The sequence below is a fragment of the Rhinolophus sinicus genome, chromosome 9 (genome assembly GCF_057876585.1).
Source record: "Rhinolophus sinicus isolate RSI-liver-muscle chromosome 9, RSI-T2T, whole genome shotgun sequence".
NCBI classification, from domain to species: domain Eukaryota; kingdom Metazoa; phylum Chordata; class Mammalia; order Chiroptera; family Rhinolophidae; genus Rhinolophus; species Rhinolophus sinicus.
In genome coordinates, this window is record NC_142509.1 from 18,626,242 (window position 1) to 18,650,588 (window position 24,347).

Below are 24,347 nucleotides of genomic sequence, written 5' to 3' on the forward strand. Positions count from 1 at the left end.
GGTGGCTCCATTGACTTAAGCCAATCAGTCCTCCCCACACAGATGGCTCAGGGAGAATGGCTGGGCCCATGAGAACTGGGCTTGGGACTTTTGTTAAACTGAAAGCGGCTGGAGGCCAGGGTAGAAGCTCTGTCACCCCTGCTGGCTATGAAATTCAATGTGATAGAGTTATCGGGACAGTGGCCGGGGAGCCTGCCCAGGGTGAGGCCACTCTGTGGAGGGTCCTAATGCTACAGGGCGAGCCTCTGGATTCCCCCAGGTCTGAAGCCCCTCTGCTCCCGCTTCTGTCTAAGCCCTCCTTTTCTGCAACCCTGACCCCTGAACCGGACTTGCGCTTTCAGAAAGCCTGTCCCCTACTTCCCCCCCCCCCCGCCCCGCCCCGAAGCCAGGCCCTGAGAGGGGCCGGTGGCCTCCAGGCTGCCTGAGTGCATTTCAGAGTGCACCTGTTGTCCTCAGACCTTCCTCGTCAAGTCTGTCAAAACACCCCCTCCACCCTCCTAGTCAAGCCCAGCTCAGGGATTAAGATCCCTCACTCTCCATGTGTGGTCAACTAAATAACGGTCCCCAAATATGTTCACGTCCTGATCCCTGGAATCTGTGAATGTAACCTTATATGGCAAAGTGACTGGTGATTGAGTTAAAAGGTTGAGATGGGGAGATTATCCGAGATGATCTGGGTGGGCCCTATATATCCACAAGTGTCCTTACACACTTTCTGAGGGTGCCTTCTCCACCCAGACCCGCCTGAAGCAGAGGGAGATTTCACACACACAGAGGAGGGGGCCCTGCGACCACAGGGAGGGTTGGAGGGATGTGGTCACAAGCCCAGAAACACCAGCAGCCACCGGAAGCTGGAAGAGGCAAGAAGGATTGGCCCCCAGAGCCTTGGGGGGAACACAGCCCTGCCCACACCTGGATTTCTGCCCAGTGACACTGATTTCAGACTCAGCCTGGGAGAGAATAGATTTCTGTTGTTTTGAGGCACTCAGTTTGTGGTGTTTTGTCTCAGCAGATACAGGGAACTAATCCTCCCCCCTGTTCTGCTTGGCCCAACTCAGGGGCAGAGTGAGAGGCGATGGCTCAGTCGTGGAGTTGCTCCTGGGCCCTGCCAGGTGGAGGCATCCCCTTGTGGGATGTTTGGGGTAGATTGGGGACCTCCGATATTCCCAGGAACCAGTGTGGGGCAGGATGCCCAGGTGAGTCCAGTGAGGCCCCTCAAGGAGGGTGGCCCACCCAGCAGCTGCAAAGTCATTCACGGTGGTTGGGGGCTCATTGGTCCAAAGTGGTGGTTCTCAACCAGGGGTGATTTGGAGACTGGTTGTTTTTGGGGTGTACGGCTGAATCTAGTGGGTAGAGGACAGGGATACTGCAAAGCATCCCTGGGGAAACGTGCAATGTGGGGAAACCCCCACAGCAAAGAATGCTTCATGCAAAGTGTCAAAGTGCTAAAGGTGAGAACATAGGCTGTTGGGGGTGGGGCCAAGGCTGGGGTGTTAGCTGTTACTTCATCCAACATTTTCTTGGCATGGAGGGCAAGATCCAGAGACAGGCCTCGGCCAAGAGCCCCCAGGCCACACCCCTGTCTTTCCCCAACAGGTGGCCCTGGTCAGTGGGCGCTGCTTCTGTCCAGAGGGGTGGCCTGGACGAGGCCCAGGCTGTCTTTAAGCCTCAGTTTCCCCACCTCCATGGTGGTGCGTTACAAAGGAGCTCAGAGTATGTATGTGTGTTTTCTGAGGGTTCCCTCCCCTATCTCGACCCCATATCAGGCCATGGTCCAGCCTCCACTTTAATTTGAACTAGAGCATATACAGATAGGAAGAAGGGTCAGAGGGGGAGTGTGTGCCACAGTCCTGGGGAGAGGGCTGGAGAAGGTTAGAGGGGCCAGGGCCAGAACCCCACCAGGGGTTCTGCAGGAGGGCTCAGACCCCACAGTCATCCATCTGCCATGCTGTCCCCACCTCTTGAAGCCCCAGGCTGGCCTCCAGCCACGGATTCCAGATCCTGTCAGAATGCTCAGTCCCACAGCCACAGCCACAGCCAGCCTGGGTCACAGACTGATGTTGGGCCAGATCCCAGCTCTTGGGAACAGTGGCCTCAGTAGCCTGAGGCCTCCCCAGCTTTCCTTGGGTCCGCTGCAGCGTACACACAGGCACCGTCCTGGAACACAGCCTGGACCACGTTTGAGAAAAAGAGCCTCCTGGTCTGGTTCTGGCCCCGGTCCTGGAGCCCATTCTGCACCTCCTGGAGATGAAAGAAGGCCAGCTGACACATGAGGGCAGCTTAGATCCGCCTCCAGTGGAGAAAAGGCCGAAGCAGGAACATGAGAACCCTGACCTAGAAGGCAGGACTGGGCAGGGGGTGGGAGGTGAGCAGGGGAGGGCACTGGGTGAAGGCTTGCCTGCAGGGCATATAGTCCACACTTCCCACTCAAAAGGCCCTAGAGAAGTAACATGGCGGAGAGGATGTTACCCAGGCCAGAAGAAGCTTGAGATGCAAGAAGCTTGTCCCTGTAGACACCAGGGGCCTGAGTGCAACATATGAGGAATCCAGGCGCGTTAGTGCAGAAGGTAGGCTTAGGCTGAGAGGCCTTCAGTTTCGAGGACCTTAAAAGCAAAGCCTTCTAGAAGGTAAAGGTTGGGCCTTTGGAGTCCCAGATCCTCCTTACATAAGAACTGCCCAACTCAACATCTCACCTCCACCTTGGGGGTCTCCATTTCTGGGGACCCGGGACATGGAGGAGGAAAGGCCTGATGCCAGCTCTGTTCTGCTACATACGACCTTCCACCTCAACACCCACATGAGAAAACCCAAACCCAAAACATGGGAGTCTAACTCCTCAGGGCTTGAGGCCCCACGAGCTTAGGGCCCAATTGGCTGAGGAACCAGCTGGAAGAAAGACGCAAAGCTTCTGACAGCTTGCTCTGCCGTTTGCCCACAAGTCTAAGGCTATTGACCCCCACGCTAAAGGCGCCAGTGGTCCCCACGAGTGAGATGCTCAGAGCACCAGGCCCTAAATGCTCAGGTTTGAGACACTAAGTCTGTGGAATTGGAGGGCATCAGGGACCCAAGTGCTGGTTTCTAAGGCACTGAGTACCTTGCTTCAAGGTTATGGCCTCTACATATTTCCCAGTCTGTAAAGGGGCACAAATCCTGAAATGTAGGGACCTGTGCTATTTGGGCCTCACATTTCCAGTTATCATTTTGGACCAAGAGTTCAAGGACCTTAGCCAATCAGGACCTTAAATTCCAGACTTCTAGGTACAAAGAGCCCTGTGTCCTCCAGTCCCTAGGACCTGGGCCTCTGACCTGAGGTCACCTGGTGAGGCCATACGACCGGAGCCACTCGCAAGGTGAGGTCTCCAGGGGCTCCACACTTTCTCTGCCTGACACACTAGTTTCCCAATGTCCTTAGATTTGAAGGCCAAGATCCTCACTGTCAAGGCCACAGAGGGCCTGCACTCCTCAGAGACTCTGTTCTTTATGGTCTACTAGCCAAACTCTGAGGCCCTGAGGAACAAAGACCTACATGGCTTCAGTCCCTGGGCTTTTGTGTGAAGAAACTTGGAGTCTCACAGTTCCTACCCAGAGCCTAGGAATTCACAGAAAGCCCTAGATCTGCATGGCCAACACTCTAACTCTGAGGGAGCTAAGGATCTTAGATCGCTGGATGCGAGGCTGTCTTTTCTGAATCCATAGAGTCCAAGGTCCTCGGAGAATTGTGTTCACAGAGTAAGGACCTTCAGTCAAGGTCAAGGGGACAGGCCTAAGAGAATGAGCCCTGAGGAAGCACTCGACATACTGCCATGGGGTGGACTTTACACAGTGAGGAAAGGCCTCAGGTTCCCAGAGTTTGAGCCTCACGGGTTGAGGTCCTTAGTCTTCAGGCCCACAGACCAGGGTTCTCAGGGATGACACATGCCCTTTGGGCTCAAGACCTCTCACTCTGTTGTCAGTAGAGTTTTAAGGGCCATGGGAGGGTCTTAACAAGAAAGATAGCTTTGAAGACCTTGAACCCAGCTGGTTGAACTGAACCCAGGCAGGAAGCTTGGAGCCTTGAAAGCCATCAGTCTTTTAAATTAGGTCCTAGCAAAAGACATCAGCATAGAGAAGCTCTGAGAAAGAGGACCATCTGCTGGGGCGCGGGTGTGAGTGGGGGTGGAATTCCGCTCCTGGACCTGCTTGTGTGGGGTAACTGAGAAATGTTTGTAAGAGCTAGCACCAATGAAATCCCGATTCCTCCGTCCCTCCGCAGACTCTCATGGAAGTAAACTTTTACAAATAAACTTGCATATAAAAGCTGCAGATCACATGACGAAACAGATCATAATGAGGGAGAGTCTGAGCGGCCACAGCCCGGAAAACTAGCTTGTGGAGCGAAGAGCATAGACAGAGCAGGGGCCAAGGTGCTGACGTACTTGGCCTGGGAGAAGTATGGACAACACCCTGTCCTCTGCCTTGGAGGACACAGGACTGGACTGGTGCCTCTCCCACTGAGCTTCTCAACTCCTGATGGCTCCCAAAGCTGAAGTGTGCTGGGCCTAGGACACTCAGTAGCTGAGGTCCACGCAGGGGCTTTGAGCAGTATGCACTGAGGTGTCCAGCCTACAGGTGGCTCAGACCACGGCCTCACCTGGTTGAAATTGGACTCGTACTCCACCTGGCCCTTGTCATTCACATGCAAGATGGGGGCGTCAATGGCTGCTTGCAAGTCAAAGCCAAGCCACAGCTTGTTCATGATGGCCTGGGGGAGAGACATAGGATAGAGGGAAAGGAAGGAGTTTGGAAGGACGGGGGGGAGGGAGGGTATACCAACCACTCCACATCGACCCGTCTTTGCCCCCAGGAGAGCAGGACAACAGGGCTGCTCAGAGAGGGGACATTCCAACCAGGGTCCCTGGACTCACATGGGCCACAGCAGAGATGATGAGCTCTCCACCAGCCCCGCCAATCACCAACTTTGACCCCTGGGCTGCGTTGACCAAGATGGAAGGAACCATGGATGATGGCGGCCGCTCGCCTGGAACTGGAGGCCAGACAAGTGTCACCTGCAGCCTGATTTCTAAGCCAGCACCCCACAGGACTGCCACTTCTATCTCTGTCTACATTCACCACCTTACAAACCATGGCTAGGCGAGTAGGGATGGCTGTCCCAGGAGACACCATGCAGTACCCACCCTACCCGCCTTCCCTCCTCTCCCCAGTGGGGGTCCCCCTATGCTCACCTGGTGGAGGGGTGACATGGGAGCCTGGTGGGTGCCTCCAGCATAGGTCTAGGAGTTCATTGTTGAGGATGATGCCCGTGCGTGGTGAGTACACCATCGCTCCAAAGCTGCAGACGGGGCGGTGAAGCCTGGGCTCAGGCACCAGACGTGGATGCCCAGTTGCCAACCTTCCAGGATCCCCTCGTGTTAGCAGCTGCACTCCAGCATGCGGGAGCCCCTATTCTCTCTGTGGTAGCACCCCCAAAGATCCACCCATGGCCCACATCAGGGTGTCCTTCTGCGTAAGGCCCATCCCTGGGTGGGTCCTGGCTCCAGGCCACACATCAACAAGCAGCCCTTTCAGCCAGAGATGTCAGGGGTGTAGGGCCCTTTTGATAGAGAGGAAGAAGAAATGGGAAAAGCAAGGTGATGTCCCATGGTGACAACCAACATGAGGCTTAGGGCTGGGTGACCAGGCTGAGCGCAGAAGTGGGGGCAGAAAACTCAGGTCTAGAGAGCAAAAGAGTGGGGCCTGCCCTCCTGCCTCCGGGGTACACGCACGGAGTGTTGATGGTGCTGGTGGCAGCCACGGCGCTGCCATCCTCCCCCAGCACAGACACGTGGGACGTGCCCATCCTGTGGCCCCAGTCCCCGGCCAGGCTATAGTGGCTGAGCTCGTGGTCACCCCGGGCGTCGATCTGCTGGCGGATGTGCTGTGCCAGAGCCTCCCCCAACAGGTCCTGGGAGGTGTTCTGGGGTGGGCAGGCAGGTGATGGGGTCAGTGGGGGGCCAGGTGGGCCCACAGAGCAGAAGGCCCCCCTTGGGAGACCCTCTCCAGTCTGTCCTTCCTCAAGCCCAGGAGGCTACCCCCAGACCCTGCCCACACTCTAGGTCCTCTGAGATGTGGTGCCACCGCTCCCTCCCATACCTGCCACTCCAAGGTTTCTTCCAGTCCCCAAACCTGATGTAACCTCCCTGCCCTGGGCCACTATTAGGCTGTCGTATTCTAGAACCAACCCTGTACGCACCCCTTCGACTTCACCCAGCCGGGCTCTCATGGCCCATGGACATAGCACTCACTGGCCCACTCATCCCTTCATGCTGAGCCCTGGGCCCAGCCCAGGCCACCTCACCTGGACCTCTGGGTGGCTTCGAGGGTCCCACAGCCGCCAACTTAGCCCTCTGGCAAACTTGAGCGTTTCCACAAAGTGATGGTACAAGTTCACCCTCCCCTCAGTCTTGACCACCGACTCCGCAGAGAAGTTGAACCCTGGAAAGGGAGTGGACGCAGGTCGAGGTCACCTTGTATAGTGGGTTGAATGTTGGAACCCCCCCAAAAAAGATTTGTCCATGTTTAAATCCCCAGAACCTGTGAACATTACCATATATGGCAAAAGAGTGAATATTACCTTACATGGCAAAATGTGTGATTAAGTTAAAGATCTTGAGAGGAGCAGATTACCCTGGGTTATCCCGGTGGGCTCTAAATGTAATCACATGTATCCTTATAAAACAGACACACAGAGAAGGGGAGGAGGCCGTGTGACCACCGAGGCAGAGACTGGATTGATGCAACCACAAGCCTAGGAATGCCGACAGCCACCAGAAGCTGAAAGAGGCAAAGAACAGATTCTCCCCCAGAGCCCCCAGAAGACACATGGCCTGGCTGACACCTTGATTTTGAACTTCTGGCCTCCAGAACTATGAAAGAATAAATTTCTGTTGTTTTAAGCCACCAGGCTTGTGGTCGTTTGTTACAGCATACCCAGGGAATGAATACAGTCAGCCCCAGGCAGCCCAGCTCTGGGCACTGCCAGGATCCCCCTCACCACCCTGCAGTAGCGATAAGCTAGGCCAGGCCTCACCGGATGCATGCACTGGACGGGCAGCTCACCACCTGTGGAGCCTACCTGCTCCTGTGCTCTGGGACTAGGTCACCTGGGGGGAGGACTCAGTGAGTGGATGACGTCAGACCCTCCAGCAAAGCCCCAAACCAGCTCTAGAACACACCATTTTGACCCATTTCCACAGCTCTGTCTTCAGCATCTGAGGAGGGGGCTGAGCTGGAAAAGGCAATGGCTGCCCAAGGGCACAGCTGGGCTTGGAGTTCAAGTTACCAGCAGGGCAGGACTCTGGGCTGGAGGCCTGGGGCCTCACCTTTAAGCACATTGAGGATGAAGCTGAGAATTGCGCCCCCTGCAGGTGGCGGTGGCGAGTACAGGGTGTAGTCTCCCAAAGGCATCGCCAGAGCGTCCACCACCTCCGGCTGGAATGATGCCAGGTCCTGCAGAGTCAGCTGGCTGCCTGAAGTGAGACAGAGAAGGCTCAATGTACAGATGGGAAAATAGGAGAAGTGTGACAGCCACTGGCCCCTGGTTACACAGTGAGGCTCCCCTAGTCCCCTAGTCTTCTAGACCCAGAGAGGGATGAGGGTGAATCTGTGGGAAGTGGCACCAGAGCTGAAGGGGGCCAAATGGACAGGGGTCAAAGGCAGACAGGTTGGGTAGGGGGGAGGAGGGAAAGGTAGGAGAGGCGAACTGGCCTCTGGGAGACTGTGAGGGTGGCCAGCTCCAGGCCCAGGAGCCCCCCATGGCCCACCGTGGTCACCAATAATTCCCCTCTGTTGGCTCTAATCCACAGGAGCTCTGCTCCTCAAGGGCCTTAGGGGCAGGGTCCCTGCCAGCAGTAGGCAGGAAGGCGCACAGCCTCTCCAAGCCCTGGGTGAAGCCGGCACTTCCTCAGGGCCTGGGGAAGAGCTTGCCCTCAGAAACGAATAGCGGAACCAGGTTCTTTCTCTGGCAGGGCTGGAGGCTTTGGGACCTCAGCATGGCTCACCTTCCTTGGCAATGTCCTCCAGCAGTGTCTGGCCCAGCCTCCCTGTATAGAAGGCCTCTGCACCTTCCGTGGCCACGGTCTCCAGCGTGGTGGCCAATGCAGGCCAGGAAAATGGGTCCTGGTGCCTCAAGGGTTCTGTCCCATTGAAAAAGAGCTGCCTGGGGGGTGGGAGGCAGCCTCAGGGCGGGCATAGGTTCCAGAGGGCAGCCACACTCTTGCAGGGCCTCTCTATAGGGAAGCAGTCCTGGTCCGAGGTCCTGAGGGACTGGGGTGGACGTCAAGGGGACAGATTCTCTAGGATTCTCTCACCTCACTGATTACCCTGCCCAGGGAGGTCACACTCCTTAGTAGGGCCTGTGTCCACCCAGGGCCTGTTGTCCCTACATTCCTGGGAGGACCTAGTCAGTGGGCTGGTAGGGTGGGAAAGGGTGGTGGCCAGAGCCCTCCTGCCAGCCCAGAGAGTGAGAAGGAGGGCAGGGCCGGAGGACAGTGGCAGAGCCCAAAGCCACACCCTTGAAGTCATCACTTGGGCACAAATTCCCTTTGGCCTGAGCCTTTCGCATTAGGTTATTGTCACACAGAACCCAGAGGTTGGAACTGAGAAAACAAAATACTGGCCATGCAAAGTGCCCCGGCACCCACATAGGGTCAATCTGCCAGAGGCTCAGGAGGAGCTTGGTTGGGGGCTGGGCTCAGACAGGCAGTGGCCGGAACCCAGGAGCTGAGGTGGAGCCCTGGCATCCTCTCCCCACACCCCCCGCCCCCAGGGCGGTGCTCACCTCAGGGAGGATGCATGCAAGAGAGGCCTCAGGAAGCTGCTATTTAGGTACTGACTGAGGACAAAGGGTATGCGGTAGTCCCCTTTGAGCAGCTGGATGGTGGGCTGGAACAGCTGCGCCCAGGGCAGGCGGCCGTGGCGGTGGTGGGCCTCAGCGTAGCCACGGAGCTCCCCAGGCACCCCTATCCACTGGGCCCCTGCAAGGTGTGGCAGCGTCATGCTCCTCCCCATGCTGCCTTCAACTGCCCTCAGCCTCAGGGCTGCCAGGCCTGCCTCCGGGCTCTCTTATCACCCCCACACTTGGCCCCACCAGACTTGCCCCCCAGCCATGGCAGTCAGAGTGAGCTTTCTGGCACCCACACCTGACTACATCCTCCCTCATTCAAACCCCCGTGGCTACCCACTGCCCTCTGTACAAAGTCTACATCCAGGCCCATAGGACCCAGCACAAACTGGCCCCGGGACCCCTATCCCCACAGCCCATCTCCACTGAACCCTCTGGCCTTTGCCTGCGTTTGTCCCTCTGCTTGGATCATCCCTCCCTATTCAGAGAGCTTTTCTCCCAGGAAAACTCCTCCAATCCCAGTAGTTCAGGACCTCTGTGGGGGCTCCCCATCCCCCAACTGCTATCCCCCAGTGCCAGGGTGTTTCAGCTTGTCCATGAGGCACACTGCCCCGTCAGGGGGTATTCTGGTCAGCCCCAGGGGCCCCTCCTGGGGTCTCACCTATGCTCAGCGGCCGGGCCTTCTCACACTGCTTCAGCAGCCCTTGGACATGTCTGGTGGGCACCGTCTCCCTGGCATTGATGACTTCCACCTTTCCTGGAGTCAGGGCAGGGCATGTGAGTGGTCAGGGGTACTCGTATGGCTGCTTGGTCTCAATCCACACCACGGTCCGCCTCAGATGTCCCTGGCCCTGCTCTGGGCCTCTGTTTTCCTCTTGGTATCATAAATTGATGTCTGTGCTAATATTCAGAACAGGACCTGCCATGAAGGCTTTGCACAGATGGGGTGGGGGGAGGCAGAAGACACCAAGAGAACCCAAGAAGGGGCGTGGGAGGATGGGATAGGCTCGGCCAGACATTCAGGATGCTACAAGCACCTCGCCATCAGTGCTTATGGACAAGTCCATCCTCCGCATGGGGGTCGCATATGGACTCACCTGTGGTCGCATTATAGATGGTGAAGATGACCCCTCCGCCCAGGCCCATGCTCTGGGGGTTGACGATGGTGGAGCAGACCAGAGCTGCAATGGCGGCGTCTACGGGAGAGCCCTGCTGCTGGAGGATGGCTCTGGAAAACACAGCACAGAATAAGGGGCCTGGCCCTCCTGCCCCAGCCTCCTTATTTAGGCTTGCTTAGCTGGCATTCACTGGAGAATGATAACAGGTGGGTGGCCCATCTGCTGCCACCAAGCCATCTGAGACCAGAGCAGGCTGCCCTGTCAAGTCCAGACACTCACAGGTCCACAGCACTCTACAGACGGCAAATTGTGATGCCGTTTACACTGCCCCTTACTATATATAAGGTGCTGCTCAGTTTGCAAAGTGTTTCTGCTGCCATTAGTCCCTAGGTCCTCCCAGTGACACTGGTTCATTTATAACAGGCTTGGGCCAGCCCCTCCCTCCCTCCCAGTCGTCCCAGGAGCCCAGCCTGGACAGCCACCATTCCCCATCTTACTGGGGACACATGGGCTCCAACTCCTTTAAGATTGGATTTTTTCAAGTGATCCCAGGATCCTGCCCTGCTATCAGGGCTTGGCACTTGGGTTGATGGGTCCCACAGCCCCTCCCAGGTCCCTAGTGTCTAGGAATGTTCTCTGGCCTCAGTTTCCCCACCTATCCATGAGCAGCAAAGGGTGGGCCCTTCAGGTCTGCGGTGCTGGTCAGACTGGCCTGTGTCGAGGAAATGACCCTGTCTCTGGGCCACATTCCTGCTCACCAGGGGCTGCTTTTTCCCTCACCCTCAGGATTTCATTGCCACCCCCCTAGCACTTCTGGGAAGCCAGCATTTAAATCCCAGTTACAGATGGGGAAACCAAGGCTCAAAAAGGGAGTGGACCTGGGTCCCCTTCTTCCACTTCGTGCAACCTCTGACCCCAGCACCTCCCTCAGCTCCAGCACCTTGGCTCAGCCACTCCCTCCTGAACTCATATGCTTCCCTGAGTCACATGACCCTACGCTGGGCCAACACATGGGCACACGTAATCTTGGAATGGGAAAGAGGACACGAAGCCAGAAACATGAGGGACCTAAGAGTGTTACACTCAGGCACAGAGAAACACAAACTTTTAATAAGAATAAAACATCATGAGGTCAAAAGACAAACCGAGGAAAAACAAATGTTAATTCCCATCACAGACAAAGGCCTCATTTCTCTTGACCTATTGTTCCCTCCCCCTGGAGTGCTTTCTGCACTGAGCTTCCAGGAGTTGTGCTCCACCCTCTGTGCTCTGGGTTTCCTCCTACCCCCCTGACCTCATGACATCAGAGGCCCTGGGCTCAGTCCTTGGTCCTTGTGCATCTTTACCCTCTCCAGGATGAGCTTATCCAGGCTCAGGGCTAGAAATGAAACCTCTATGAGGATGATCACCGAATTTTATCTCTAGCCCAGTTCTCTTCCCTAAATTCCAGACACTTTATCCCCAGCCATTGACAAGATACCTACCCTGGGTGTCTAAGAGCAAATGCTCTTAACATGACCTAAACTGAACTTTGTACTTCCTACCCACCTCTGCCCCCCAAATGGCTCCTGTCCTAGTCTTCACTGCCTTAGAAAAAGACACAATCATTTACCCCTTTGCTCAGGCCATAAACCTTGGCGTCGTCCTTGATTGGTCACTTTCTTTCATGCCCTTATTCAATCCACCAGCAAAATCCTGCTAGTTAGTTAGTTATACCTTCAAAATATACCCAGATTCCGATCCCTTCTTATCACCTCCACCACTGCCACCACCACCCTGGTCTGAGCTACCAGCATCTCTTACCTGGGTTATTGCAATGGTCTCCCACCTGGAACCTGCATCTGCCTTGCTCCCTTATGTTTTAACAAAACAACCTGTTAAAATGTAAATCATACAGCCTGTGGGAGATTAAATAATTCAGATGAAACTTCCTGCAGACAACTTGAAAAGTGAGACAAATAGAAAATATCTGGTTAAAGGTATCAGAGGCAGGGAAAAAATACAGACCTAGGGAGAAAGGTGAGTGTGGCATTGGGAGTTGCTTTCCCTTTCAAGATGATTGCCAGTCCTGGAAGAGGTGGCTGAGAGGCCAAGTGCTTTTGACATCTTCGTGTGCTGGGAGCTGAGCATACTGGCTAACCACACTTGGAAAGGGGTCCTGACTCTGAGAATAACAGTGAACTAGAAATAGACCAACCCAAACAAGCACATCATCTCAGTCACTCAATGAATTAATGTGATCAAATTCTGATCCCACAATGTGGGTATCTGAAGCTTCAAATTATTTCTAAAAATTATTTTAAATAATTTTTATGTATGCTCTCCAGTGCTAAGTTAAAAATAACCAAGCAAACGATAATCTGTTAAAATTTAAGTCAGAAGTAATATGGCACAAACAAAACCCAAGAGAAAGCACAGATAATGAAGAACACGACCCATAGGATCTCCAGATTATGAAATTGGCAGACAGACTCTACATAACTACAGTCAAGGATATAAAAGACAAAGAATTTCAACAGAGAACTGGCATCTATAAAACATGGAATTAGGAGCTCAATGGCAACAGTAGATTAACAACAGATTAGATATAGATTTAAAAAAAAAGATTTATTCAATACAAATACCCAAATTTAAAGAGAAAAAAAGGATAGAACATTCAGAAAATAGATTAAGAGACATAGAGGATAAAATGACAAAAAATATAGCATGCAACACTAATTAAGAATGCTCATGTAACTATACTAGGTTTAGACAAAGTAGACTTTAAGAAGAAAAGTTTTACTATAAATTATAATTGTAAAGCTCAATTCGACAGAAAGATGTGAAAACCTAAATGTGTGTACACTTACAGTTTTAAAATATATGAAAAAAAAATTGGCAAAATGAAAAGAAGAAATAGTGGGAGACTGTAACACACTTCTCTCTAACTAGTCCAAAAGCAATTTTGGATGTCATCGTATTACCCTTGATGTCCTGAATGTCATCAAAATGTCTTCCTTTCAATATTTCCTTCATCTTCAGGTAAAGAAAGAAGTCATTGGGGGCCAGATCAGGAGAGTAAGGAGGGTGTTCCAATACAGTTATTTGTTTACTGGCTAAAAACTCCCTCACAGACAGTGTCATGTGAGCTGGTGCACTGTCGTGATGCAAGAGCCATGAATTTTTGGCAAAAAGTTCAGATCATTTAACTTTTCAGCACTTCTAAATAGTAAATTTGGTTAACTGTCCAGTTGGTACAAATTCATAATGAATAATCCCTCTGATATAAAAAAAATGATTAACAACATCTTTGCAACAAGTTTGTGAACTTAATTGTCAGACCTCGCGCGTGTGTGTGTTTAATCTGTTTGTGAAAACAATAGAAAGAAATAAAGGCAATGAAGCTATGAAAGCTATTTTGACTCACTTTCCATCCTCAAAGTACTGAAAATTCATCTTGCTTAAACATAAACAATAAAAAGCATTGAAGTCACACCCTGTACTAAGTTGTTATAAGAAAAAAAGATAATGAGGAGCAGAACGACATCCGTGGAAGTCTGCCAGAAACACAAGCCCACAAAGCAGATGCAAACTGCAACGTAGTGTTTCAAAATGTGCTCAAGTAAATTAAAAGAATTATAGAAGCTGTGAAAAAAAAGCATACATTAGAAGTAGAGAACCCCTAAAGTGAAATGACTGGAACATATGAAGATTGAAAAAACAAAATTACAGAACTCAGGAAAGAATGAAGTATGAAAGAAAACATTCTCAGACATCAGACAAGAAAAAGCTGAAGGAGTTCATCACCACCAAGCCAGTATTACAAGAAATGTTAAAGTGACTTCTTTAAGCAGGAAAAGAGAAAACAAAAACATGAATAAGAAAATATCACAAAGAAAAAAATAATCAAAGCAGTGAATCAACCAATTATAAAGTTAGTACAAAGGTTAAAAGGCAAAAGTAGGAAGGCCATGTGTAATTACAACAGTAAATTAAGGGATACACACAAATACACACTCATAAAAGAAACAAAAAATAATGAAAAAAAAAACAGAAACATGGGGGCCTGCCTGGTGGCTCAGGCGGTCGTAGCGCCATGCTCCTAACACCATGGTTGCCGGTTCGATTCCCACATGGGCCAGTGAGCTGTGCCCTCTACAGCTAAGATTGTGAACAACAGCTCTCCCTGGAGCTGGGCTGCCGTGAGCATCTGGAGGTTGGTGTGAGCTGCGGTGAGCTGCCAGGAGCAGCCGGCATCCAGCGTGAGTTGCTGGCAGCCAGCATGAGCCGCCGTGGGCTACTGTGAGCGACCGACTGACGGCAGGTGACTGATGGGCCAGGGAGCTGTGTCCTACACAACTAGATTGAGAAACAATGGCTTGAACCGGAGTGGAGGGGGATGCGGGAAAAAGGGGGGGAAAAACATGGAGGGGGTGAGTGAAAATGGCAGTGATTATAGAATGTGTTCAAATTTAAGCCACCTCCAACTTAAAATAGACTGCTATAAACAAGCTTGGTATATTTGAAGAGCATGGTAACCTCAAACCAAAAATCTATAAGAGATATACAAGAAATAAAGAGAAAATAATCCAAACACAACACTACAGAAAGTCATCAACATACAAGAGAGAAAAGAGAATAAAAAAAGAACAAAGAAGAACTATAAAAACAATCATAAAACAATTAATAAAATGGCAGTAACTACATACCTATCAATAATTACTTTAAATGTAAATGGATTAAATACTCCAATCAAAAGATGAATGGATAAAGAACTTGTGGTACATATATACAATGAGATATTATTTAGCCATAAAAAAGAATGAAGTCTTACCACTTGTGACAACATGGATGGACCTAGAGGGTATTGTGCTAAGTGAAATAGGTTGGACAGAGAAAGACAGATACCACATGGTTTCACTTATATGTGGAATTTAAAAAACAAAATATATGAACAAGCAAGACAGAAGCAAACCCTTAGATACAGAGAACAAACTGATGGTTGCCAGATGGGAAGGGGGTTTGGGGGCTGGTTTAAACGGGGGAAGAGATTAAGAAGTACAAATTGGCAGTTACAAAATAATCACAGGGATGTAAAGTACAGCTTAGGGAATATAGTCAACAATATTGTAATAACTATACATGGTATCAGGTGGGTGCAAGACTTATCAGGGGGATCACTTTGTAAGTTATATAAATGTCTAACCACTATGCTCTACACTTGAAACTAATATAATATAAGAGAATAGTTATATAAGAGAAGGGATTATTCATTATGAATTTGTACCAACTGGACAGTTAACCAAATTTACTATTTAGAAGTGCTGAAAAGTTAGACGATCTGAACTTTTTGCCAACAATTCATGGCTCTTGCATCACAACAATGCACCAGCTCACATGACTCTGTCTGTGAGGGAGTTTTTAGCCAGTAAACAAATAACTGTATTGGATTGTAACTGGAAAAAATTTAATTAAAAAAATTCTCAGAAATGAAGACTAAATAAGGATAAACATAGAGCAAAAATCTACAGAGAAGCCTTAAAATAAAGGTAAGCTGAAAAGGAGAAAATATTTTTTTAACCAAAAGGAAATGAAGAACAAGGTTTTAAAATATAGATATGGAAGATGGGCAAAGAAGATCAAACATACACTTAACAGGAGTCCCAAAGAGGAAAGCCAAATCTGTGGAACAGAATTAATAACAAAAACTACAATTCAAGGAAACTTTTATGATTTAAAACAACAACTTAACCCTGTATTGAAAGAGGACTCCACTATACGGAAAAATCAATTCAGAATAGCACAGCCATATTCTAATAAACCTACTGGACTTTAATAAAAATTAATAATTATTTGGGCATCAAGGTAAAAAGACTAAGTCTCTTATAAGAAAAAGAAAATCAAATTGTCATCAGGCTTTTCAACATCAATGCTTTGTGCCAGAGACAATGGTGTGTTATAGTCATACATTCAAGGAAAGAAAATGAGAGCCAAGGATTTTATATCCTGCTAAACTGCCTTCACCTACAAGGGCCACAGACTGTTATAAACATGTAAGAACTCAGTGAATATTTTCCCAGTGAACGCTTTCTGAGGAATCCAATAATAAAAAAAAAACTTCAGACAACCAAAATAACTGGAAAGACTTTGACATAAAGAGTGGGACTAAGAATTAAATACATATTTACTTGTAAAACTAAGACTAAAGATGATGGTTATTATGGAAACAGTACTGCAATGCAATAGCTATTCTTAAAATGTAGGTACAGTACAACCATAAAAAATTGGGTGAGGATATTGTTTTGAGGACATGGCTGATGTCTTTTCCTTATGGGCCAATGACAGGTAAAAATATATATTCTTTAGCTTTATAGACCCCCAGTAGTGATAAAAATAAACTTCCCTGTGTTATTGTACATAAAATTGGATGTTATAAATGTGTTAATTGGACCAATAAAAATGTTACTTTTAATGACTATGTGGACAGAAAACCCATCTGGTGGGCAAAGGGAAAAGTAACTGGGAAAAATAATAGAAATAGCTAAAACTATGATGGCTGGTGAGTCTGTTGTGTGGATATAAATGGAGGGTGGGATAAGAAGGGAAAAGATATATAAAAAATAGAATAAGATCATTGATTGACTGATAGGTATTAACTGAGAGTAAAAAGATATCCCTTCAAATCCCATGCTGGCCCGGAAGCAAAGGAGGAAGATGAGGTTACTCTGTGGTTTCAGTATTACTCATAGCAGGGAATCGTATCGGTCACCATTCTCAGAGAAACAGGGTATACATATTTAGAGAGATTTTTATTTTGAGGAATTGGCTCATGTTATTGTGGAGTCTAGCAAGTTCACAATCTGTGGCGGAGGCCAGCAGGCTGGAAACTCCATCAGGATTTCTGTGTTAGTCATGAGACAAAATTCCTTCTTCTCCCGGAAACATCAGTTTTTGCTCTTCAGGACTTTGACTGATTGGATGTGGCCCACCCACACTTTGGAGGGTAATCTGTTTTACTTCAAGTCAATGAATCCTAAATGTTAATCACATATATAAAATACTCTCATAGCAACATCTAGACTAGTATTTGACCAAACAACTGGGTACCATAGCCTAGCCAAGTTGACACATAAAAATCAGAGGAGCCAATAGGGTAATATTGTAATTACATATAATATATAACATAATAAAGATATTAATATACATATAGCCATTAGTACAAAAATATAAACCTTTCTTGATATGAAAGCTATATCAAAAAGAGAAAATAAGTGAAGTGATATAGTTGCTTGCTTTGCAAAAAGAAACACAGAAATAATAACTAAAAAAGAAATAAAGAGCAAAAAGAAAAAAGAAAAAGAAAGTATATAAATTTTTTAAAGAAACAGGAAAAACTATCAGAAACAAATGAAAATGATCCCTTTTAAAAGACTGATTAGGAACAGGGCAAAGACAACATAAATGAGAGTGAGACTTCTGAGAATACCTTCTTATAGTTTTGACTTGTATTCAAAAACAAAATTAAAACAAGAAAAAAATTAAGCTAATATTATATAAACTGATAACATAACCACACAGGAAAAAAAATAATTTACTGTGCGTCTTTTGTGGGATACATCCTGAATCTGATCATAGAGAAACAATCAAATAGACCCAGATTCTGAAGAAAGGCTGTGATACAACTGGACTGACTTCTCTAAAAAATGTTAGTGTCATAGAAGATCAACTGATTTTTTTTTTAAAGCAGGGGATTGTTCTAGATTAAAGAAGACTAAAGAAAGGTGACAATCATTCATTGGATACTGGATCTAAAGAGATATACAGATAGATAATAAATAGATAAACAGATAGATGAGAGAGAGAGAGAGAGAGAGAGAGAATGAATTATTGGGTCAATTGGGAACATTTGAATTGGACTAGATATTAGATACTATTATTGTATCAAGATTAAATTTCTTGAGTGTGATAATAGTATTAAGGTTATATAAGAGAATGGTCTTATTCTTAGTATATATTTGCTTAAGTATTTAGATAATGAATGCAACTTTCTAAAATATGGATAGATAAATATATTTATCTTTATCTATCCATAAATATATGGAGAGAGAAAACGAAAGTGAGGTAAAATATTAACAATTGGTGAATCTAAGTGAAGGGTATTCATTCCATTGTTCTGTGGATTTAAAACTTTTTCAAAATAAAAATATAAACATTTAGGGGGAAAACAGTAACAACAACAAAAACTCATCAAATGAAGCAAAGCCAAACTTTGAGGGGATGTTATAGCTTTAAATGCACACAATAGAAGAGAATTTAAAGATCAACAACCTATGTATCCACCTTATAATTTGTGTTTCCCAAGGTGTTTCTCAAGAGAATTTTTTTTAAAAAAAATGCAACTTAAATTCAACAGAAGTAGAAAAGAATCAAGGTAAAAGCAAAAATTAATGAAAGAGGAAATAAATGTACAATATATAAAATAAAAAAGCCAAAAGTTGATTCTTCTAAAAGACAATAAAACTGATAAAAACCCATGTCAAGACTGATCAAGAACAAAGAGAGAAAACACTAATCACCAATACCAGGCATGAAAAAGAAGACTCATTACAGACCCTGTAGACATTCATTAAAAATATAATAAGAGGATGTTATAAATAACCGTATGCCAATAAATGTGACAATTTGCATAAACTGGACAATTCCTTGGAAAGAATTTACTAAAACTGACACAAGAAGAAACAAAAACTTGATAGTCTCATATTTACTAAAGAAATAGAATCCGTTATTTAAAAAACCTTCACATACACACAAATAACTCCATTTCAGAAGCCTTCACCAGTAAATTGTTCCAAACATTTAAGGAGGAAATAAAAACAATCTTAAAAACAAAGAACAACGAAACTAACCTTCCAGAGCGTGGAAAAAGAAAGAATAATTCCCAGTGCTTTTTAAGAGGCCAGTAACCTTGATACCAAAATCTGACAAAGATATTGTAAGAAAGGAAAATTACAGACCAGTATCTCTCATGAACATAAAGACAAAAATTCTAAACAAAATATTAGCAAATCAAATCTAGTGCTAAATAAAAATGACATTAAATCAGTAACAAGTGGGGTTCATTCCAGGAATGCAAGGGTGGTTTGACATTAATTGCATATCTTAAAAGGCAGAAAAATTATTTGATTGTTTTGATAATGCAGAAAATGCGTTTGATGTACAGCCTGATAGGAAAATGGACAAAAGATTTTAACAGAAACTTCACTGAAGAGGATGTCCAGATGACCAGTAATCACTTCCAACCCCTCAGCATTTGGTACAGATTTGTTTATTGTCTCTCTTCCTCAGCACAAAGGCCAGGACTTTGACCATCTGGGTTACCCCTGGACCCCAGGACAATGGCTATCAGATGGTAGGGGCTGCATTCCTATTTGATGAAGGACGCGGTAGGTTGAGAAACATGCACCTTCATGCATCCACTACACCCACTGACCATACCTGTACACACCTGTGTATGATGGCACGATGGCGTGGGCTTGGGGCCACCCATGCTGGAATGCCTACTCACCAGCTACATGACACTGGGCATGTGACTCAACCTCCCTGAGCCTGAGTTTCCTCAGTTCTGAATGGGGGCAGTTCTTGTCAGAGAGCCACAATATAGAACAATCACACGTTTCTGTCCTCAAGGAGCCGGAAGGCTGCTGTCACACACCCAGTCTGACACACGCTCACACATGTGTGTGATCACACAAGCGGTGCACAGTGCCCAAGCACACAGGCCATTTCCTCCTGAGCCCCAGAGGGGAAACAATGCAATAATTTCCTGGTGAACTGGCCAGGAATACAGAGAGCCACTAGGGTCATAGCTGGGAGGGAAGGAAAGGTTGGGGGCCACACGCTAATCTCCTATGAGCCTTCCAGTAGGATCCCTTGCTCTGACCCTGGGCCCTAACCCCAGGTCCTGAGATCTGACTCATGTCCAATCCAAGCCACTGAAACAGTCAGTGGTCAGAACACCTGCCATCAAGGACGCACCTCCTATGGGCCTGGTGAGCTCCACACCTCCCCATGAGGGAAGTCCTGACATGAACCCCCTTCACAGATGCGGAAACTGAGTCTCATAGGGTACAGCAATGTGTCCAGAGTCCCTGCTCTAATCTGCACAAAGAGCACAGGTCCCTGGATGGGTCTGGAGCAGCTGACAAGACTCACCTCTCAGGGCTGTCCCAACCCTGCAGCCCACTGCCCGGGCATCAATGCCCCAGAAGGTTCCCACCAGCCTCCTCTACAGCCACTCACTTGGCTAGCAAAGCTCTAGCCTTTACAGGCCAAGCCCGAGGGCTGGGCAGGCATTGGGGTCCAGGGTGAGATATTGGGGCCTCTGGGAAGACCCCACATCTCTAGTAGCCCTGGAGAGTTTCCACCTCTTCAGGGGCAGCAGAGAATGGCTGCCCCAGCTGAGCTCACTCACTCTGACACCAGGCAGGTCCCTTCTGTGCAGGCCTAGTCTCCTCATAAATCAAACAGAGCCATGAATCCCACTGGATTCAGGGAGGAGCGGTGAATCCTCTCTCCGAGGATCCAGCGGGAGGGCAGGATTTTCTGAGTGGTCACAGAAGACATGTCACAAAGTCTAAGGGCCACCACTAAGCCTGAAGTTCACAGTCTCCCTAGAAGACAAGCACTTACTCAGAGCCTCGGGACACCAAGTCTGCACACAAATCTAACACACGAGGACATGCACCGGAAGATGACAGACCAGAGGGGAAGGGACCTCATTGTCACCGTACATCTATTCTATGTCCATGATCCAGCACGATGTTGGGTCCTCACTCACATGAACCCTAAGAACCCTCCCCTAGGGGCTCTCGCTGCGGCAGAAGGCCCAACCTGAAATGAGAAAACCTGGTGCTGATAAGGTAGACGGAGATTGGGCCTGGGAGGCCCTGCTGGTGAGAGAAGGTGGTGGGGATGGGAGGAAAGGAGAGTAGGTTGTAGGTGGGGACCCCATCAAACCCCACAGCAGCGTGGCCAGGAGGACCAAGTCCAGCTGGGGTCACATGACCCCCTGATCCACAGAAGCTGGGGCCAGCTCCAAGCTCTCGCCTACTCCTAGCTTCTTAAAACAAGAACAGGAAGCAGAGAGTCCTGGTTGACAAGAATGCAAACACTGGGGAGAAATCATATCCGTTCTCCTCACCAAGGGAGGGTCGCTGGGAGCTTCTCGGGCAGAGACCCAAACCCCAAACCCTCACGTGCACAACAGGGCATGGTCAGGAGGGGATAAGACAGAGACAGACAGACGAAGGGAGGAAGCAATGAATGAAAGGGTGAATGAATGAAACAGAAAAGAAAGCGTGCAGAAAGGATGAAGCCACAACGAAGGGGGCGAGGGACGCGACCTGCCTAGTGACGCCTTGGGCCAGGACTCGGCCACATTCCCACTTGCTTTTGGACAGTGCTCTGGTTTACAAAGCATGCCTGATCTTGACAATGGCCCCTGGGGCAGATATTCCGGGAAGCAGACCCAGCCAGCAGGGAGGGAGTGGGGGGACAGTAGGAGTGTCCTGCCATGTCCCACCCCAGTGGGCAACAGAAGCCTCCCATGGGCTGGGCTTCCTGGAAGAGGGTCAGAAACACCAGCTGGGGTCCCTCTCCACTAGCCCACTTGCCCTAGCATGCCAAACATCAAAAAATCACTCTGCCCACTACTGTCCCAGCTCCAAGTCCTGAAACAAGGAGGGGAAGCCCTGGGGGACATGGTGCCAGCAGTGGCAGGTTTCCCGGGTCCCAGTCCAGGTGGGAGACTGGCCCTGGACAGCACTGAGTGCAGCTCAGCAGACCAGTCCTCACACACGGAGCCCCCGAATCCCCTCGACCATGTCCCTGGGGAAGACCCATTCTTGGAGAATGGGCATGGCCGACTCTGAAAGGGGCAGCTTTGGTCATTGAGGTCAGCCTGGGCCAGACCAGTGACACGGTGGCAGTGCCTTCTCTGGGCTTCCTGAGCCTTGGAACTAGGAATAGACTCACATATTGTCTCTGCTCTGCCTACACTGCCATTGTCCCCAAACCGACATCTGTCCCATGCGTACGCCTGTCGCCTGCTCTATACAAGGGCCCTGGGGCTGCTTCCTTGCGGGAGCCCAAATTCACTTGGCCCCCACATGCCAGCATGCACACATATGCACCTTCTCCATGCGCTTGCCACTGGTCACGAAGTCTCCAGGAGGGGCCAGCTGTTGAGGGCCACCCAGCTCCCACCCACCTCTTACTCACCGTCCAATGTCCGAGCAGACCTTGGAGTCAGCTGCCACAGCAGCGTGGGCAAAAGCCCGGGGGCCGCAGGGGGCATGGTGTCGAGAGAGGACCACAGCGGGCACGATGATGGCCAGGGCCAAACCCAACCCCAGGAGCAGCATGCTGACTGTGGCCCCACGGCTTTGTGCCATGGCTCTGCAGCCCGGGGCAGCAGGGAGGCAAGTAGGCAGACAGGCCAGTGGACAGACAGATGCACACACAACTGTGTGGATGAATAGATGAGATGATTCACAGATGGACCCACAGATGATTGGATAGATGGGCAAATAGATGGGGTCCAGAGACAGACAAATAGATTGACAGACAGCTGGAGAGAGGATAGTAAGAGGACGGCCAGATAGACAACTGGACAGAGATGGAAACACAGATAGACAGACAGACAGGTTTACAGAAAACAGCGGGCAACCAGGCAGCCGGGTGGATATATGGACAGACGGCTGACGGCGGCTGCCAAGCTGCTGCCTTTTCAAGCGCTTGCTACAGTGGCAGAGCTGGCCGTGTGGCTGAATTTCCAGTTCTCAGCCCCTACTCTTGCTCCTGGCAAGAGGCCAGGGAGAGCAGAGCCCTGTTATGGGGAGTTTTTTCTTTCAGAGAAACAAGCAGCTACAGTTAACTCCCTCACGGCCATTCCCACCGCCTGCCCCCAGCAAGCTTTGATGGTACAGATAGCCCTCCTCCCCGCCCACTGACGCCCAGGGCTCCCTCAGTGCACGTGTTTGAAGACTTGGTGCCTGCTGCCCCCAGGGAACTGGGGTGCAGGGCTCACAGGGACCCCATGGCTGCTCCACGGCTCCCAGCAAAGCCAGGAAAGCAGGGCTCAGACGTGCCCAGCCCCCTTCCCTGATCAGGCTCAGAGAAGCAAGAGGGACAGGATGGAGTCCTGCCCTTTTGGTATGGCCCTGACCAGCACTCTCAGAGCCAGAGGACACTGGGTGTGTCCAGACACAGAGTTGGGGCTGAAGGGGACCAGAGAGAGACGGGGGATCCAAAGTCGTATCACTTAGCATCCGTGTTCAAATCTCAGCTCAGCCACAGCTTGGCTGGGGGATGAGGGTGGGGATGGGGTAAAATAGGATGGGGCTGGAGGTGGTAACTAGGTGGGGGCTTGGCTTCTGGGTCTGCTTAAGGGGCGGGCCAACCGAAGAGTAGCAATCACCAGGGACTACAGAATGTCTGTGGGCAGAGCGCAGACAGGGTATGCGTCCAGCCCTTGGCACCCAGAACCGTCCACCCCCTTGCTTCTCAGAGCCTGATTCAGGGAAGGGGGCTGGACAGGTCTGCTTTCCTGGCTTTGCTGGGAACCGTGGAGCAGCCATGGGAGCCTTGCGCCCCAGCTCCCTGGAAATGCCACTGTGGGCCTCTGGGGAGTGAGGCTGCCCTTTCATCTGCATCTCTGCCCCGCCCTGACTCTGTCTGCTCTCCTGTGTCCATCCATGCTCCGGATTACTCCTGTGCTGGTAGTCTCACCTCCCCAAGGGACACTGGCCTGGGCCCTGCCCTGCCCAGGCTTCAGGTTACCCAAATGGGAGGTGGCTGGGAGAGTGGGGGCCCACCAAGGTACCCTATTGACCAAGTTCAGCAGGGTTACAAGGTGTAGGGACTTCAGGCTGGACTCCCACCCACACATTCCCCCCACGGTCCCCATACTTTCTTTCCACTACCTTCCCAGGTCTCTTTACACCTCCAGGTACAGCAGAGAAACAGGCACAGAGAGGGCCACACAGCCTGCCAGGCCCCCAGTGCAGAGCCCCTGGTCAGCCTCCATCGGAGAGACTGCTGGGGCAGTCTCTCCCGTAGGCCTGTTCCCACGGCTGCCTCACGGGCTGGAGAGGGCTGTGGGTGCCTCCTCCCCCCACCTCCAACCCTGCAGTGACATTGCTCAACCAAGAACCAAAATGCATTCCTGGGCCAGGGCCAGTCCATCCCACTGTGAGACAGGGACAGCAGGGACTGGTGGGGGCGGGGGGTCAGCAGCGTCACATCCCGCCTCCTCTCTTCAGCCATTCTGGTCAGGCAGAGGTCAGGGTTACAGGGACCGCTGGAGCAAAAGC

General features: G+C 49.7%; 1 protein-coding gene across 5 annotated transcripts; it reads right to left on the minus strand.

Moving 5' to 3' along the window:
- Nucleotides 1–1,768: 1,768 nt before the first annotated feature.
- On the minus strand, nucleotides 1,769–24,113 carry GGT5 (gamma-glutamyltransferase 5). Of its 5 annotated transcripts, none has more exons than XM_074321380.2 (12): nucleotides 23,958–24,113; nucleotides 9,976–10,106; nucleotides 9,540–9,635; nucleotides 8,816–9,011; nucleotides 8,037–8,194; nucleotides 7,359–7,505; nucleotides 6,335–6,471; nucleotides 5,763–5,953; nucleotides 5,223–5,389; nucleotides 4,905–5,023; nucleotides 4,631–4,741; nucleotides 1,769–2,241 (listed from the first exon to the last, which is right to left on the minus strand). In XM_074321380.2, exons 2-12 carry the CDS (start codon nucleotides 10,022–10,024, stop codon nucleotides 2,095–2,097), a joined length of 1,518 nt encoding a protein of 505 aa, XP_074177481.2. In that variant the 5' UTR covers nucleotides 10,025–10,106; nucleotides 23,958–24,113; the 3' UTR covers nucleotides 1,769–2,094. The 5 variants fall into 5 exon arrangements, with proteins under 5 accessions (XP_074177481.2, XP_074177479.2, XP_019565892.2 ...); XM_074321378.2 differs by lacking the exon at nucleotides 23,958–24,113 and adding an exon at nucleotides 22,255–22,912; XM_019710333.3 differs by lacking the exon at nucleotides 23,958–24,113 and adding an exon at nucleotides 22,255–22,908 and having other exon boundaries at nucleotides 5,223–5,329.
- Between the last annotated feature and the right edge of the window lie 234 nt (nucleotides 24,114–24,347).